This window comes from Besnoitia besnoiti (assembly GCF_002563875.1).
Source record: "Besnoitia besnoiti strain Bb-Ger1 chromosome Unknown contig00007, whole genome shotgun sequence".
NCBI classification, from domain to species: domain Eukaryota; phylum Apicomplexa; class Conoidasida; order Eucoccidiorida; family Sarcocystidae; genus Besnoitia; species Besnoitia besnoiti.
This window is the reverse complement of record NW_021703915.1, coordinates 275,019-289,494: the sequence shown is the minus strand read 5'-3', so window position 1 is coordinate 289,494 and position 14,476 is coordinate 275,019. Positions and strand designations below refer to the sequence as shown.

The 14,476-nt window shown below is 62.1% G+C and overlaps 3 protein-coding genes across 3 annotated transcripts; 1 reads left to right on the top strand and 2 right to left on the bottom strand.

Annotated features, from left to right (window-relative positions):
• Nucleotides 1–2,727: 2,727 nt before the first annotated feature.
• BESB_070680 (uncharacterized protein) lies at nt 2,728–6,186 on the bottom strand (the record flags this gene model as incomplete). Its single annotated transcript, XM_029365441.1, has 1 exon — nt 2,728–6,186. One exon carries the CDS (start codon nt 6,184–6,186, stop codon nt 2,728–2,730), a length of 3,459 nt encoding a protein of 1,152 aa, XP_029217925.1.
• A 71-nt stretch (nt 6,187–6,257) lies between these two features.
• Nucleotides 6,258–6,683, bottom strand: BESB_070670 (uncharacterized protein; the record flags this gene model as incomplete). Its single annotated transcript, XM_029365440.1, has 1 exon — nt 6,258–6,683. The coding sequence occupies one exon, from the start codon at nt 6,681–6,683 to the stop codon at nt 6,258–6,260; it is 426 nt and encodes a 141-aa protein (XP_029217924.1).
• A 1,018-nt stretch (nt 6,684–7,701) lies between these two features.
• On the top strand, nt 7,702–13,180 carry BESB_070660 (tRNA methyl transferase; the record flags this gene model as incomplete). The annotated part of the gene is made up of 4 exons (XM_029365439.1): nt 7,702–7,749; nt 8,033–10,407; nt 10,811–11,225; nt 11,624–13,180. 4 exons carry the CDS (start codon nt 7,702–7,704, stop codon nt 13,178–13,180), a joined length of 4,395 nt encoding a protein of 1,464 aa, XP_029217923.1.
• Nucleotides 13,181–14,476: the final 1,296 nt, after the last annotated feature.

Genomic DNA, 14,476 nt, shown 5'->3' with positions numbered 1-14,476 from the left:
AGCAGGAGCGAGTCAGGAAACTGGAGATCTCTGTGAGGAGGACGAGCGCCAGTCCTGCAGATTCTGCTCTGTGTCGAGGGCGCCGAAGGGACTCGGATGGCGGCTGGCGAAGACGTCAAAAACGAGGGCGTGAGGCGCTTGCTCAGCGTACACGCGGGGGGAGCGCGCATTCCGTCATAGAACGTGAGCATGCAGTGTTTCAGAAGCGTTTTCAATTCCGTTCTTAATTCCCGAATCCTGTGTCAAGGCAGTCAACCCAAGCTCAGGCGCGCGTGCCCCCTTCGCCTGCCTCGTCCTCTCTCTCCGCACGTCGCGGAAAACGATCTCTTCGCAAGCGTTCCCAGCCACCGGGGTTTGCGAGCCGCGCGAGAAGGCCGTCAACAGCAGAAAATCTGAGGAAGATGAGAAAGAAGGGCTGCGAAAGAAGACGCCTGCCCGCCGCGACCAAAACTCCCCTGAAAACGGGATCGAGAAGGACGCGCGGCAAGTACGCCGGCGAGCGAGATGAAGCCTCGGAATGTGTTCAGAGAGTAACGACGACAAGAAGGAGGAAGGCGAGACGCGGAAGAAGACTACAAGAAACGCTGCGAGTGCGGTGCCAAAACGGACGAGGTTTGTGTCTTGTCGTTGAGGCGCGCAGCCGCGCGAAGGAAAGGAATCGAAGAGCACGACCAAATCAGGAATTCTGCGGAGTCTCGGGAGTAGTTCCAGGCACGTCCTTGCAAGCGCATAGATTCTCAGGTTCGCAGTGGAAGCCAAGAGGAGAGAAACATCTAGAAATTCACAAGACTTGGACGGCGGGAGGCAGGGAAAAAGTGTGCATGACCCCGGGCACGCAGCGTGAGAAAAGACGCACTGCGGTGGCGCACAGCGGTGTTTTTGGAGGTCTCCTTTTCCTTTCGCCGCGGAGCGGGTGTCTGTACGCGAGACTGGGGAAATCACGGGCGCGGAGAGCAGTGCAGAGAAGCGAATATGCAGAAAAAGCTTCCTGAATAGTCTGCCCGAAAGGCGTTCAACTGTAAACTTCGAACTCTTCTTGATCTCGTCGCCGCACGCCGAGTTCCCCTGCACTTGGCTGTACACCGCGAGCCAGGGCGCGCCGGCGAGCGCAAGGAACGTGGTGAAGACAGGGAGGCGTGAAACCCCGCGACGAATGGAAAACACGAAATCTAAAATCTACCCCTTCTCAGGAGAGAAAAGCCTGGATGCGCCTGTGCAGAGCAGAAGACAATCAGAAAGGCGGGGCTCGGGCTCTTCGTCCACGGGTTTGCGGAAGTCGCGCAGAGTTGGCGGGAGAAGACACCCGCAGAGAGAACGCGAAAACTGTCTCTCTCGATTCGAAAGACAAAGAACGCCTGACGGCGAAGGGAAGAAAGCCTTAAACATCTGAGGTTTTCTAAACAAATAAGAAAATTAGAAAGGCAGACAGCCAGGCGGCGGGTGCTAGGCCCCACGGACGTGCTCCCATGCGACAGCGATGGAGTCCTCGCACAAAATCGATTGCCTTCAAAGTCTGCTCGACTCAGGCCGAGTGCCGAGTCACCGACAGCCGAGCATTTGCGAGATCGTAGGTTTGCAGCAGACACCTGGTCACAGTCTACCTTTCGCTTTGTGAATAGAGAACCGTGGGTTCGGGCCTAGGCTTCTGCGCCGGAGGCCGTAGCCGCGCATCACTTTGGTGGCAGAAGTCGCATGCCGATGCCCTCTAGAGCCAGCCAGTCTCTCTTTGGAGCGCTGAGACACCTGCCGCACCTACCTTGTCGCCTGTGGCAGCAAACGTCCTCCTCCGCAACGCAAGAGAGGAAAAGCGTGGAGGAAGCTACACCATATATCGTTACTGTCACATGATGACTAGCTATCGTTTTTGTACAAGCAATCCGAGATGCAGAACTGTATCCTTCAAATCACCTAAAGAGGCGAAATATGAAATCCAACGCTTTCAGCGGTGACAAGCAGTCCAGCAGTGAAGTGGTGACGTCCATCCAGATAGGCTGTCGACAGGTCTTCTCACGATTCTCGTCACCGAACCGAATGAGGTGGCTCGCGGCATGGATACATGCGCAGCCCTCCACAGGTGTGAGAATGTTAAAGACGCATGCATGCGCGGACGTGGCGCCTCGTTCCTTATAGACGCGACTCCGATGCAAGAGGTCTTACATATACAAACATGTAGAATGCATATGTACGTACGGCTGCCAGGCATGCAGCGCCTTCCAAGCGAAACTCTAGATGCATTTAGGCAACGCTGTGTTGTGCCAACTGGTGCATAGTCTCATGAATACAGAAGTGCTTCTTTCCGCACGCGGGACAAACCGCCCTGCCTTTCTCCGGCACCCACGCCTCGAGGCTTCGCTGCCTCTGCGACAACTTCTATTCACGAAAAGCTTTGATCTCTGCCCGCAGAGACGACCCCACCATCCTCTCCGGATCCCAGATGAAACCTATCTCTCGGCTTCCGCCTTTAAACGCGCTCGCGCATCGCAGAAACGATGCTCCAGCGGAAACGCAACGCCACAACACTGGGCGAACGGAAGCGCCTGCATGTCATCCCGAACGCTTTTATGTTCCTCCGCTGAATCCAGGGATTCAACCTCCATTCTTCTCCTGCGTGCCCCCCCCTCCCGCCTCGGCATCCACGCGCTTGAAGCCCGTGTAGCCCTCCCCGCCCCTGTTTAGAGTTTGAGGATTTTCAGGTTTTTGCAGGCGCTTCCTTTTGCCTCCGCGCATCTAGGCTTCATCGTTTTCTCTTTCTTGTTCACTGGCCGCTTCCAATTCATGCTGCCTTGCCTCTCCGCTGTGCGCAGAGGACAGAGACACCAGCGGCGCGTCGATCTGCTGCTCGGTATCGTCTCTCCCCCCCGCGCCTCCGCCGCCATCACGGTCCGCTTCGCGTGACTCTCCATCGCCAATTTCGAGCTTCACAGCGCGCGAGTCGGTCTCTCCGGCAGCCGAAAGAACTCCTGCGCCGCCAGGCTCTTTTCCTCTCTCGCCTCCAGGCTCTTTTCCCCTCTCGCCGCCGCTCTCTCCCGCCTCGCCTTCCGCCCCGCTGCCTGCGAACCTCGAGCGCGTCGCCTTCGCGTCTGGCTCGCGTTCGCCGCGCGTGTCGCCCGGCTGCTGTTGGGCGCCTCTCTCTGGTCCCTCGCGTTCCCAGAAGGAGGAGGTGAGCGACCTCTCCGCGCCTGTCCACGTCTCGAGGCAGACCGAGCTGCGGCGGCTGTCTATCAGATGCATGTCCAGCGAAAGGTCCGACGCCGCGCGCTGGCAGTCGAGGAAGCTCTCGTCTTCACTCGCCGCGGCGTTTGACGCCCTCCTGCTCTCTTCAGAGGGCCTCGAAGCGAGCGCAGACGCCGCCGCACGTGTGCCCAACGTCGCCGCCACCTCCGCTGCGGCGCCGGACTCTCGCGCCTCCGAAAAAGACGCATGCGCTATGATCTGCTTTCTCGCGCTTCGCTCGCCCGCGCGCTGCGTCGCCGTGTGCAGCATCATCACGACGCGCTCCCTACACGCGGCCTCCGCGTCGGTGGACGCCGGGGGCCCAGACACCACACCCGCGGCTTCCCGGGCGCCCTCTCCGTCTGCGAATGTCTCGCCCTCGAGCGTCTGGCGGGCGTCGGCTCTAGTGCTTTCGAGGCAAAACTCGAAAGTCTCAATCTCTTGTCTCATCGACTTCACCTCCGCGCATCTCGCGGTGTGCTCAGGGTGGTGCTCGACCGGGGCGAGCGGCCGCGTGTGCCGCCGCAAAGACTCGCTCTCCTCCTCATCATGTGATTCCCTCCCTGCCGCGCCGCCCAGGGGAAGGCCAGTCTCTCCATGCTTGCCGCCTCCGCCTGCTCTCCTCGTCGCCTCCTCCTCGTTCACCTGTCGCGGATCTCTCTGCGACGAACTCCGAGCGCCTGCGGAGACGCCGCCCGCCGCTTGCCCGTCTTCTTCCCCCTCTGCGCGCAGATCGTCTTCGTGCTTCCCCTGGAAGCCCGCGACGCCCCCTGCCGGCTCCACGCCTCCCTCCGCGGCCGCCTTCGCTCTGTGTGCCTGCTGCGTCTGCGCGGCGTCCTGCGCGTCTCGCGCGCGGTTCGCGCGCATAGCTGCCAGCAGGACGTGCCGCTGCGCGTCGCGCTGCAACTGGAGGAGGTGTGTGAAGGCGGGGCTGCGACGGTCGTGGAGGCTGCTCACCGGCCGCAGGAACCTCCGGCGCTCGCGCTCCACCTCGCGTTTCTCCTGCGCGGCGACCACGAGGGCGTGGATCGCGTCGAGTTCGTCCTCCGAGGCGGTCGGGAAGAACGCGAAGGAAGAGAACTCTGCAACCGAAGGCAGCCGCGCGAGCAGCGCCAGAATGTCGCTGTCGACTTCGTCCTCGAAGCCGAGCGCCGCCGCAGACGTCGCCTCCCCTCCTTCCTCCCTCTCCGCCATCTTCGCCCTCTCCGCTCTCTCCGCTGTCTCGTCTCTCTTCTTTGCGTCTTGGGCTGAATCGGCGGCCGCGGGGCTCGCCTCTGCCGGCTCGCCCAGCACAAAGTCCGCGAGCTGGCAGGCGCGCCCGAAGGAGCGCGCAAAGGGGAAGACGCAGAAGTTTGGAAACCACAGGGCGTCTTCCCGCCCTTGATCCTCGCCCGTCTGCGTCGCCTGCGGCGTGGGGGAGGCAGAGGCAGCTCCAGTGGCTGCGAAAGAGGAGGAGGAGGGGCGTGCGCCGCGTGCCGATGAAGAAGACTCGCGGGCCGCCGAGGCCGCAGCGCCGCACGCCGTGGTGGCGCACGACGTGCCAGAGAACGCGGAAGAGCCGTCGCTTGCCGCAGACGCACAAGACGCCGAATCGTCGACTGCGGGAGGGAGATGCGCCGGCAGGGCAAGCCCCGTCTGAAGGAGACAGCCCTGGAGACACTGCACAGCTAGCCACAGCCCGGCCGTGAGGCCGTCGACCGTCGCTTCTGCGCACGCCGGCGCCTCCAGAAGGTCGCGGGCCTCCGCAAGCTGCGCCTCGACTAGCGCGGAGACAGCGGGCCTCCGCAGCCAAGCCTCGGCCTCCGGCAGCGCGTGGAGACAGCCAGCAGCCTCTGGTCGCGACGCCGCTGCAGGCAGCTGTGGCGACGCGCTGCGGCGCGCACGAGCCGTGACGCCCGCCTGGGAGTCGCGCGTGTCCTTCGACGAGTCTGGAGCGCGGTGGGAAGCAGACGAATAGAGCAGCGGAACCTCTTCAGGTCGCCTGGGAGTCTCGCGGGCTCTCTGCGCGGTGGCTGTGGCCTCGGGCTCCAGCGCGTGGCTCTCCCGCGTCGCCTCCTCCGCATCGCTGCGAGAAGCGTCGTTCTCATCCTTCTCCGGCGACGCGAAGAGGACGCCCGTCCCTTCCGGCAGCAGCAAAGCAGCTAAGCCTCTGCCGCGAGGCAGAAGCTCGCTGCATCCTGGCTCGCCGCTCCACGCGTTCTCCGCTTCTCCGTGATTCCTATCGGCGCCTCGTTCGTCTGCGCGCAGGGGTTCGCGCGCCGCCGCGGCCGTCGAGAGTCTCCCTCGTCGCAGATCGCCCGCTCTCTCGGCGCGCTGGAGGACTCGCGCGTGGGCAGTCACGAGGATGAGAAGCAACAACTGCAGCAAGTCCCTCGAGGACAGCAGGCCCTCTGGCTGGGCGTCACGCAGAACCTCGAGCGCCGTGCGATGGAATTCGTCGGCGATCATAACGAGCGTCTCTTGCGAGGCAAGCAGGACGCGCGTCGTCGTGAGGAAAAGATAGTTCGCAGCGTTCAACTCCGCCAGAGAGACATGCACTTCGCGACCCTGTGCTGCCCGCTCCACAGGCGCGCAGGAGGAAGCGTTGTCCGCCCCCAAACCGCAGCCCCGGCCCCCGCCCTCAGGTTGCGCAGCCGCTGCAGTCGCAGCTGCAGCCGCAGCTGCGGCAGTCCGCAGCGGCGAGCGGAGCACTTGTGTCGAGTCTCCACTGCGCGAACGGTCGCCTGCAGCGTCTCGGAGACCGTCTGGGTGGGCGCTGGGCGTCGACGCGCTCGGCTCGTGCGCGTCAGGCGTCAGCTTCAGGTTGAATCCAGGTGTATATACGCCGTAGAAAGTCTGGCGGCCGATGATGTTGACGTGGACGCGGTGGAGGACGGCGACGAGGACGAGCAAGTAGATGGCCATGAGCGTCCGCGCGTACACCTCGACGCTCATTTCGAAGAAGCACCGCCGCTTGGCGGCGGGTGAAAGCATGCGGGCTGAGGCGGGGTCGCGGAGAATGGCTGTGTACTGCGAAATATCGAAAGCTGCGTTCACCGCTCGCCTTATCTCCTCGCGGAGACCCCAGGCGGCTCTGTCCGCCTGAAGCTGCGTATGCAGAAGTGCGCGATCATCTTCCACTCCGCCGACTGGCTCGCGCGGGCGGCGCTCAGCCCCTGCCGCTCCCCTGTCGGCAGGCCGAGCCGCTCCAGGAGCGCCGACAAGGAGGCGAGAGAGAGGAAGCTGTCCTTTTTTGATTCTGAGCGCCTCGGCCCGTCAGCAGCGCTCTGCGCCGCATCGTCCTCACTGTCTAAGCCAAGCAGCGCCGCGAGAAGACGATCGAGATCCTCTGTTTCCTCCAGCAGCACTGACAGCTGCTTGTACTGTACGTAAACCCGACGGCCCAGGTACGCCACGCCGGCGACCGTGCCGCCCCCAAGCAGGAACTTCCATCTGTGGCGCTTCACCACGTTCCAGGCTCTCTGCAGCATCATCAGGTAAGAGCCTCGAGCCAAAAAGAAAGCGACACACCAAGGCGCGAGACCTACAAGGAAAACTCTGAGATAGCTCTCATAGAGCCGAGGGGCGCTGGGGAGTCGCGCGAGCGTCAACAAAAAATGTGCAGTTGGGTTTGCAGGGGGAGATGGCGGTCGAGAGACAAACGTTGAGTGCGTTCGTCGAGCGGGCGGTCTCGTCTCCCGGGGCTCCGCCACGCTCACTGAAAATGAGAAAAGAGATCTATTTCTGCCGGGGAGCAAAAAGAGGCAGATACACGAGAAGCCAGGGGCCAAAAAGGCGCGAAAAACCAGATAAACTACTCAAAAACCAATCGCTCCATGGTGGACTTCGTCTGGACTTCGCGCCGTTGCACGGGCCCCCTGGACGGCGGGTGGCGCGTGGTGTCGCTGCGCAGAGCGCTGGAACGGGGGCATGCGCCTCCACGCGGCGGAAGTTGACGCGAAAAAAGCGAGATCAGGTCCACTCTCGTCGTCTGGTGCGTGGAAAGAACGCGGTGAAACTTGAGGAGTTCTTTTGTGGCTAGTTTTTTACCCTCAAAGCTCGACACATCGCTAGCTTGTTTCTAGCAAGGTCCGCGGAAGGGCGACGGTGCACATGTAGACGCTGAGTCACCGCGAGGAAGAGGCATGCGCAGTTGCCCACACTTCATTTTGCGGTCACACGTCGTTTTATGCGGCGCATCGGTGGAAAGACGTCATTTCCTCCATCGGGTATGCTTTTACGTGCGAGAGGAAGGGGAAAAAGAAGGCGGTTTCACCTGTAGGTACACTCATCCCGCGACTGCACATGAGACACAAACACGGGGCGACCGCCAAGTGAGCGGGAACACAGAAACAGCGTAGAAAAAAACGATCGTGACCTCGTCTCTGGGAGCAGATGCGTGTCTGAAGACAAGCGGACGTCTTCCGCATTTGCTGCGGAGAAAGTCGACTTCTTTTATCCATCCCAGACACAAGGGAGACCGACTTCTGTCCCCCTCCTCGCCGAGGAATGCTGTCTCTTAATAGCATGGCCGATGTTTCCCATCTCGAGCAGCGGGTGCGAAGCCCTGCCTTCCGTTTTGTTTTTTCTTTCTCTTCTTCTTCTGTTTCCGCCAGAGACATTGTCCTTTCTTACATCGGTCAGGAGCACCAGACGTCCTCTTTGTTCCGCTGAGGCACTCGCGCGGGTCGCTGCACACCCTGGTGTACATACACCTGAAGGCCTAGAGCGAAAGTCCGCCCACTCCCTATCGTGTGCTGTGCATCAAATTTGCCGTTTTCCTGCGTGGCGTTTCACCGGATGTGGCTTCACGCCGCTTCCCCAAGTTCCGTTCCCGCAGGGCTGCGCCCGCCGCACGATTTCGGCGCCAGCCCCGACGCCGTTTTTCTCTGTTTCCTTCGAGGGAGCGGCTGGAGACCGGACGCAAAGCTGCAGTTCAGTTCCGCGTTCGACGGCGATTCACCTCGAGCCCGGGCTCCCTTCGAGGGTCGGCACCGGCCCCCGAGTGGCTTCGCTGAGCGTCCGCGATGAGGACGCGAGGCCGAGAGCGGCAGGCGCCGGGCCGGCGTGTGTCAAGCCTCGGCGCGGCTGCCCGATAGAACTGAAATTCGTTTCTGCCTGCGGCCGCAGCACCGTCCCTCTCCTCGGCGGTAGAGAGGAAGGACGCCTCTGGCGCAGGTCAGATGGCGCAATTGCTTTCCTCGTTTCGCCGGTGCGGCGGATCGCTTCAACTTCGGTCCGCGGCTGGGAACGCCTTTCCATATTGGATAGATTCGACATCGGATATCGAGAGAGACGGGCCTCGTCGTTGCGTCCAGCCTTTCCTCTTCTCCTTTCTGTTTCGCCTTCCCCGCCGCGTCCCTCTGCGCGACCTTCATCTGTTGCTTTCCGCCGCCCGTCTTCGCGCGTTTGGCTCGACTTCGGCGACCGGTTCCCATCTTCCGCACTGGCTGCGACTCCGCGTTCGCCTTCCCTTGTGTCTGCTCCTCCTCCCTTGTGTCCTTCTCTCTCGAACTCGCCGTCTCCTCCCCCGTGCACCTCCCCGCCTCCGCCTCGCTCGCTTCCGCCGCGGCTGGAAGCCTTGCTGTCTGAGCTGAAGCAGCCAGCAGATCTGCAGGCGGTCTTTGACAAACTCGTGGCCTTCGCGTCGGATCTCCCCGCCCCTTCGCCGGCGCGAAAGGTTGCGGCGCGGCGCGCAGCAGAGCGCGATTCTCTGCGCGAGTCTTCTCCGTCGTCGTCGCCGGCGTTTTCGTCTGTCAACTCCGCGGAGGAAAGAGACAGCCGGCCAAACGCGACAGAGATGCGCCACTCGCGCGACGAGGAAGGGCCGAGAGACGCGAGCGCGGAGGGAGACGACCCGCCACAGAGCTGGGAGAGAGTGCAGGGCTGCACCGCGCTCGTGCGCATCAAGGCGACTCTTTGTCGTCCCTCTTCGCCGGGGCGAAAAAGCTGCCAGACAAAGGGCCTTCTACCGCAGAGACAGGACCCCCGAGAAGATCCGCCAGCAGACCTCTCTCTGCCTTCTGCAGCATCGCTCCTCTCGTCTCCTGCCGCTGCCTCGCCTGCCCTGACTGGCTCCCGAGGCGGCCTTCGCACAGAAGGAACCGAAGACGAGGGCGAGCCGGTCACGCCCCTGCCCGCGCCGCGCGCTGCGCCTGCGGATGCCCGCGGAGACGCGGAGCGCAGGCGCGAGGGAGACAAGGTGTACGTACACCTCAGGGGCTGGTCCGACTCCCTGCTGGTGCGCGGGTGGCTAGCCATTCTCGTCCGCGGCCTTCGCAACTCGACTCCGGAGGAGATTTTGTCGCTAACGTTGCTAGACCTTTTGAGCGCCGCGGGCTTGAAGCCTTCGGAACGAAGTCGCCCAAGCGGCCCGGCCTCCGCCGAAGCAGCAAAAGCGGAACACGGGGGAGGAGAGGGAGAAAAAGCAGAAAACCGAGAGAGAAGAGAAGACAGGTTGCCCGAAACGCGCGGGGGAACGCGTAAAAAGGATGCGGGGGAGAGGAGAAGAGAGGAAGAAAAACGGCGGCTTCTCGTCCCCCAGGGACTAGACAACATGCTCAGATCCATCCAGAGACAAGTCCGCGCGGAGCTCGCTGGGCTGGAGGAGGAGGGCGAAGGCGACAGAACACAGGCAAACGCCGACACCGGGGAAGAGGAGGCAGGCGAGTCTGGCCGCGTTCTCTTCTCGCTTTCGTCTGTGGAACGCTCTGAAGCGTCTGCCCTCGCTGCAGAGGAGGGAGGCGACTCTGCGGCTGCGTCCAGCGCCTCTTCCGCAGAAGCAGACGCGAGGGAGTTGGAGCGGAGGGGGATGCGCGTCAGTTTGCCTGCTGCAGGGGCTCGCCAGGAGGTTGCTGTCCTGCTCAGCGGCGGTGTGGACTCGTCTGTCTCCCTGCGGCTACTGCAACGCCAGGGGCTCCCGGTCCGCGCGTTCTTCATCAAAATCTGGCTGCCGGAGTACCTCCTGATGTCGAGACACCTGCGGCGGCTGCAGGAACGCTCAGCGGGCGGAGGCGGAGGCGGCGGCAGCCAGTCGGCAGGGGAAGAAAGCTTGGGAGAGACTGAAGGAGGACGCGGCGCACAAGGCTGCGGCTGGCAAGAAGATCTCAAGTTTGCAGAGAACGTCTGCCGGCAGGCGGGCGTCGCGCTGGAGGTCCTGCCTCTCCAGGAGGCCTACTGGGACGGCGTCGTGGAGCATATGCTTCAAGAGGCCAGGTAGGAGAAAGGATCGAAAAAAATGCTGACGCAGGTGCTCGACTGCGCCGCCGCACAAGAAGGAGCTAGTGCAGGAGTCAGTCGTGTCGCGAGGCCGTATACTCTGTCGCTCGCTGTTTGCCGCCAACTCGTTTCCTCATTCGTGTTCCACTGCAAGGGCCTTCGCTGGTTCTTCTTCGCGCGCGTTCTGCTCCTCTGAGTCGCCAAGTCCCTGCTCACCTCTTTCGGCTTGCGTGCTTCCCGGCTCGCCTCTCGGGCGTTCTTTGCTGCCGTTTGATGCATTTTTTCCTCTTTCTTGGACGTGTCTCGTGGGGCGTGCCTGTGTTCTGTGCGCACCCTCCTCCTCCGGCGAGGGCGCAGTCGCGCATCTCATCTGGCTGTGCTCTTCTCCCTTCCCTCGCAGAGCAGGCCTGACGCCGAATCCGGATTGGTGGTGCAACTGTCGGGTGAAGTTCGGCGCCTTCCTGGATCTGCTCGACTCGCGCGGCGGCGGCGCCCCTCAGGCCGATCCTCTGGCGACGCGCAGCGACCGCGAGGCCATCGCAGCGGCAGGAGGAGGCGTGGCACGCCTGAGCCCCGATTTGGTTTCTTCTGCGTGGGCAGGCGATGGCGACGGCCTCGTCGCCTCTGGGCACTACGCGCGCGTGCTGCACTGGGCAGGCCGCGGCGCAGGCGACGAGGAGGGAGGCCCGCGGAGGCACGCGCGACTGTTTCGAGGGAGAGATCCGCGAAAGGATCAATCCTACTTCTTGAGTGGGCTCGCGCAGCGGCAGCTGAGGCGCCTCATCACTCCAGTTGGCGATTTCCACAAAGCGGAGGTAGGCGCGAGTCCACAGACGCGCGCAGATCGAGAGGGGGACGTGTGGGTGTTCTTATGGTGTATAGACGCTCGGCCGGTTGACGGCGGCGACTCCGCGTGAACCGCCTCTCTTTTTTTCACGTTTCTCCTCCGCCAGCGCTGATGCATTGCTGGAGTGAAAGGCGACCCTTGTTACGTCCTCTGTCTCTCGCTGTATTGGTTTTTGTCTTCGTTGCTGGAATTCGATCCGCTCCCCTGACGGCCGTTTCGGAGTGTAATCTCTCCACAAGGTGTGTTCCATGTCTTTTGCTGGGCTCAGCTGTCTCGAGTCGTCGCCGTTGTGCCCTGCGCCCTCAGTCCCTTATTTCTCGTTTTCGTTGGTTTCTGCTGCTGCGTGTCTTTCTTCTCTGCGGGCAGGTTCGGCGCCTCGCGGCTTCTTTAGCCCTTCCGACCGCGTCGCGGCGGGACAGCCAGGGGCTCTGCTTTCTGGGCGAGCTTCCGCTGTCGCTTTTTTTCCAGCACTTCCTCGGCTCTGCGCCGGGACCGGTGCTGCATTTTCCTTCCTGCCTCGCACTCGGCTCGCATGCGGGCCTCTGGAACTTCACCTTAGGCCAGCGGAAGAACGTCACGCCCTGCCTCGACGTGGCGCGCGTGCGGCAGCTTTCCTCTCCGCAGCGGCCGCGCGCGCCGGCGCCGACAAACAAAGCGCAGAGGGGCGCGGCGGCGGGTGGAGTGGCGAGTGGCGCGGAGCCTCACAAGGGAGAGCGGAGCGAGCCAGCAGAGGAGGCTTCCGCGAGCGGAAAATGGCAGCCGGACGAGGGAGGAGGAAGTGCGTCAGAAGGCCGGGCGCGCACGCGGGCGAGCACAGACCTCGACGCGGGAAAACGAGATCTGAAACAGGCCTATGCAGCGCGCGACTCCGTGTCCGCCCCGCAGGGAGCGGATGGCGAGTTGGTGCAGTGTGCATACACTCCAGGCAGCGAGCGCGGCGCCTCGAAAGCTGCAAACGCTCCTTTTCAGGCTGACGCCGGTCGCGTGCAAGGCGACCACCGCGGCGAGCGAGGCAGGAGTGCCACGGGAGAGGAAAGTGCGGAGGCCGAAGGGGAGGCAGGCGCGGGTTCGCGTCTGCTTGCCTCTCCGGTGTTGTCACCTGCCGGAGGCTGTCACGCGAGCCGAGTCCCAGACAAGCACTTTGCGCGCGGCTTCTTAGGCCCCGCCAGTCTTGCGGGTCGCTGGGTGGTGACTGGGAAGCATCCGCCGTCGAATGCGCTGTTTGTAGTCAGTGAGAAGGAGATGAACGAGGCCCTTTCGGTGGCTGCGCGTGTGCACTACTCCCTGGCCGCGCTAGCCGCGGGCGCGGGGCTTGCCTACCCTGAGCGGCGTCCGGAGGGTGGCTCGCACCTCCTCGCCTTCCTGCTCACGCTGCAGCAGAAGTTCCTGCTCGTCGAAGACCTGCAATGGATTGCCGGGGGCACGCCGCCACCCTCCGTGGACTCGGCTGAGGCGGTAAACGCGGCAGACGCGGGCGAGGACGCAGACGCATTCCTCCAGTGGGCGTTTGGAGGCGTCGAGGCCACAACACAACGCGACGAAGTCCAGTCGCACCTCAGTGTGCAGGTGCGACACGCCGGCGGCAGCGCATGCACCGCCATCCACGGCGCCGTTCGCCTTCGCCTTCTCCCCCCGGCGCCGCATCCGCGCCCGTGTCGCTCACTCAGCAGTGCGACGTCGTTCTCTTTGGCTTCCAGTCGCGCGCGGAGGGGCAGCGGCGACGGCGCCGCAGCAGAGAGCGGAAGGGCGGAGGTCGGCGGCTGGCACGCCTGGATCGAGCTGGCGGAACCTGACCACGGCCTCGCGCCCGGTCAGATAGCCGCGATTTACCAAAACGACGAGTGCCTCGGCGCCGGCCGAATCAGCGCGCAGCAGGGCGAGATCGCCCTTGAGGCGGCGATGAAGGCGGCAGGCCTCATGTGAGGAAGAGAGAGCCGCGGGGAGGGCGGTCGTGGGTGCCTACCCCTCGAAGTGCAGAGAACTTCAGTCCGGCTGAGCAGGCTGGGCGAGTCGAGAGAGGAAATCACGAGGAGTCTCCAGAGTGGAACCACGTGCAGTTTCAGAATATCTTGGAATCGCAGGTGCAACACCTGCACTCAAGGAGCGGGGGGCCTCTGCTATTTTTCTGCACTCGGAGGCGGAAAAAAAGTAGGTGTGCGTAGATGTGTAGAAAGTTGAGCAACGGGTTTTCAATGTAGGCGCATTTTTTTAACCTGGCGGCCTTATCCTTTCCAGTTGTCTTTTCACTTTTGCTCTTGGCAACTCGGTTTCGCACGAAACATTTTCAAGGTTTCAGCCTCTAGGTGAGGCTGCGAGGGCATTGCGAGGCGTTGTCTTGTGCCTTCGCTCGGTCTCCGTGCTGATTCGCGAAATTCAGAGAAATGAAAAAAATTCGGTCTGTGTCCGTGAGGCGGCCACTCCGCGGCCTTCGCTTGCACCGTAGAACAGCAGCAGCTCCTCAGCGTAAATTGAACTGCTGCTGCCAGGCACGACGCAGCGAACTCTGCGAAACACGAAAGCTTTCAAAAGCACCTCCCTTTTCGTTGACCTGCGCCTCCCCTCTCCCCGCCAGAGTTAACTTTCCCTGACTACGGCTGGATCTTACCCTGCAACTGCTGCCACTGCACTTCTCTCCACTAGAGGTATATATATATATATATATATATATATATATATATATATATATATATATATATATATATATATATATATATATATATATACATCTATTTGCATGCTTAGTAGTTGAAGACTGGAGATGCAAGTCACATAAAAGTACTGTGCCCCTAATCCAGTATTCTCCTTTTGTTGTGTTCCCTCCTGTTTTTCTGCGACTTCCGGCGCGTGGCCGCTGCGGCTCTTCGCTTTTCTTTCCGCTGCTGTGCTTCTCAACCCAAGCCTCCGCATCTACGGCGGAGACCGGGACGCGCGCGGGATTCTGTGTCGAAGATGGCTGCCGGCAAGCGACGCTTCTCGCACTGCCTCTGCGCACGCGTGCATTCCCGTCTGACAGGCGTCTCGCGTGTTGCTAGTCCCTTCTGGGGCAAACACGCAGCTCTGTCCGGGAGGAGAGAGCTGGCTGTCCATCTGTGCTTGTGTTTCCTGCGAATCAGTGAAGGGAACCTCGGTTACTCAGTGGGGACTACGTATCTGACGGAACATTCAAACGATTCTGTGTATTGCACTTTGTATTACCTTTTGCAAGTTGCATTCTAATCC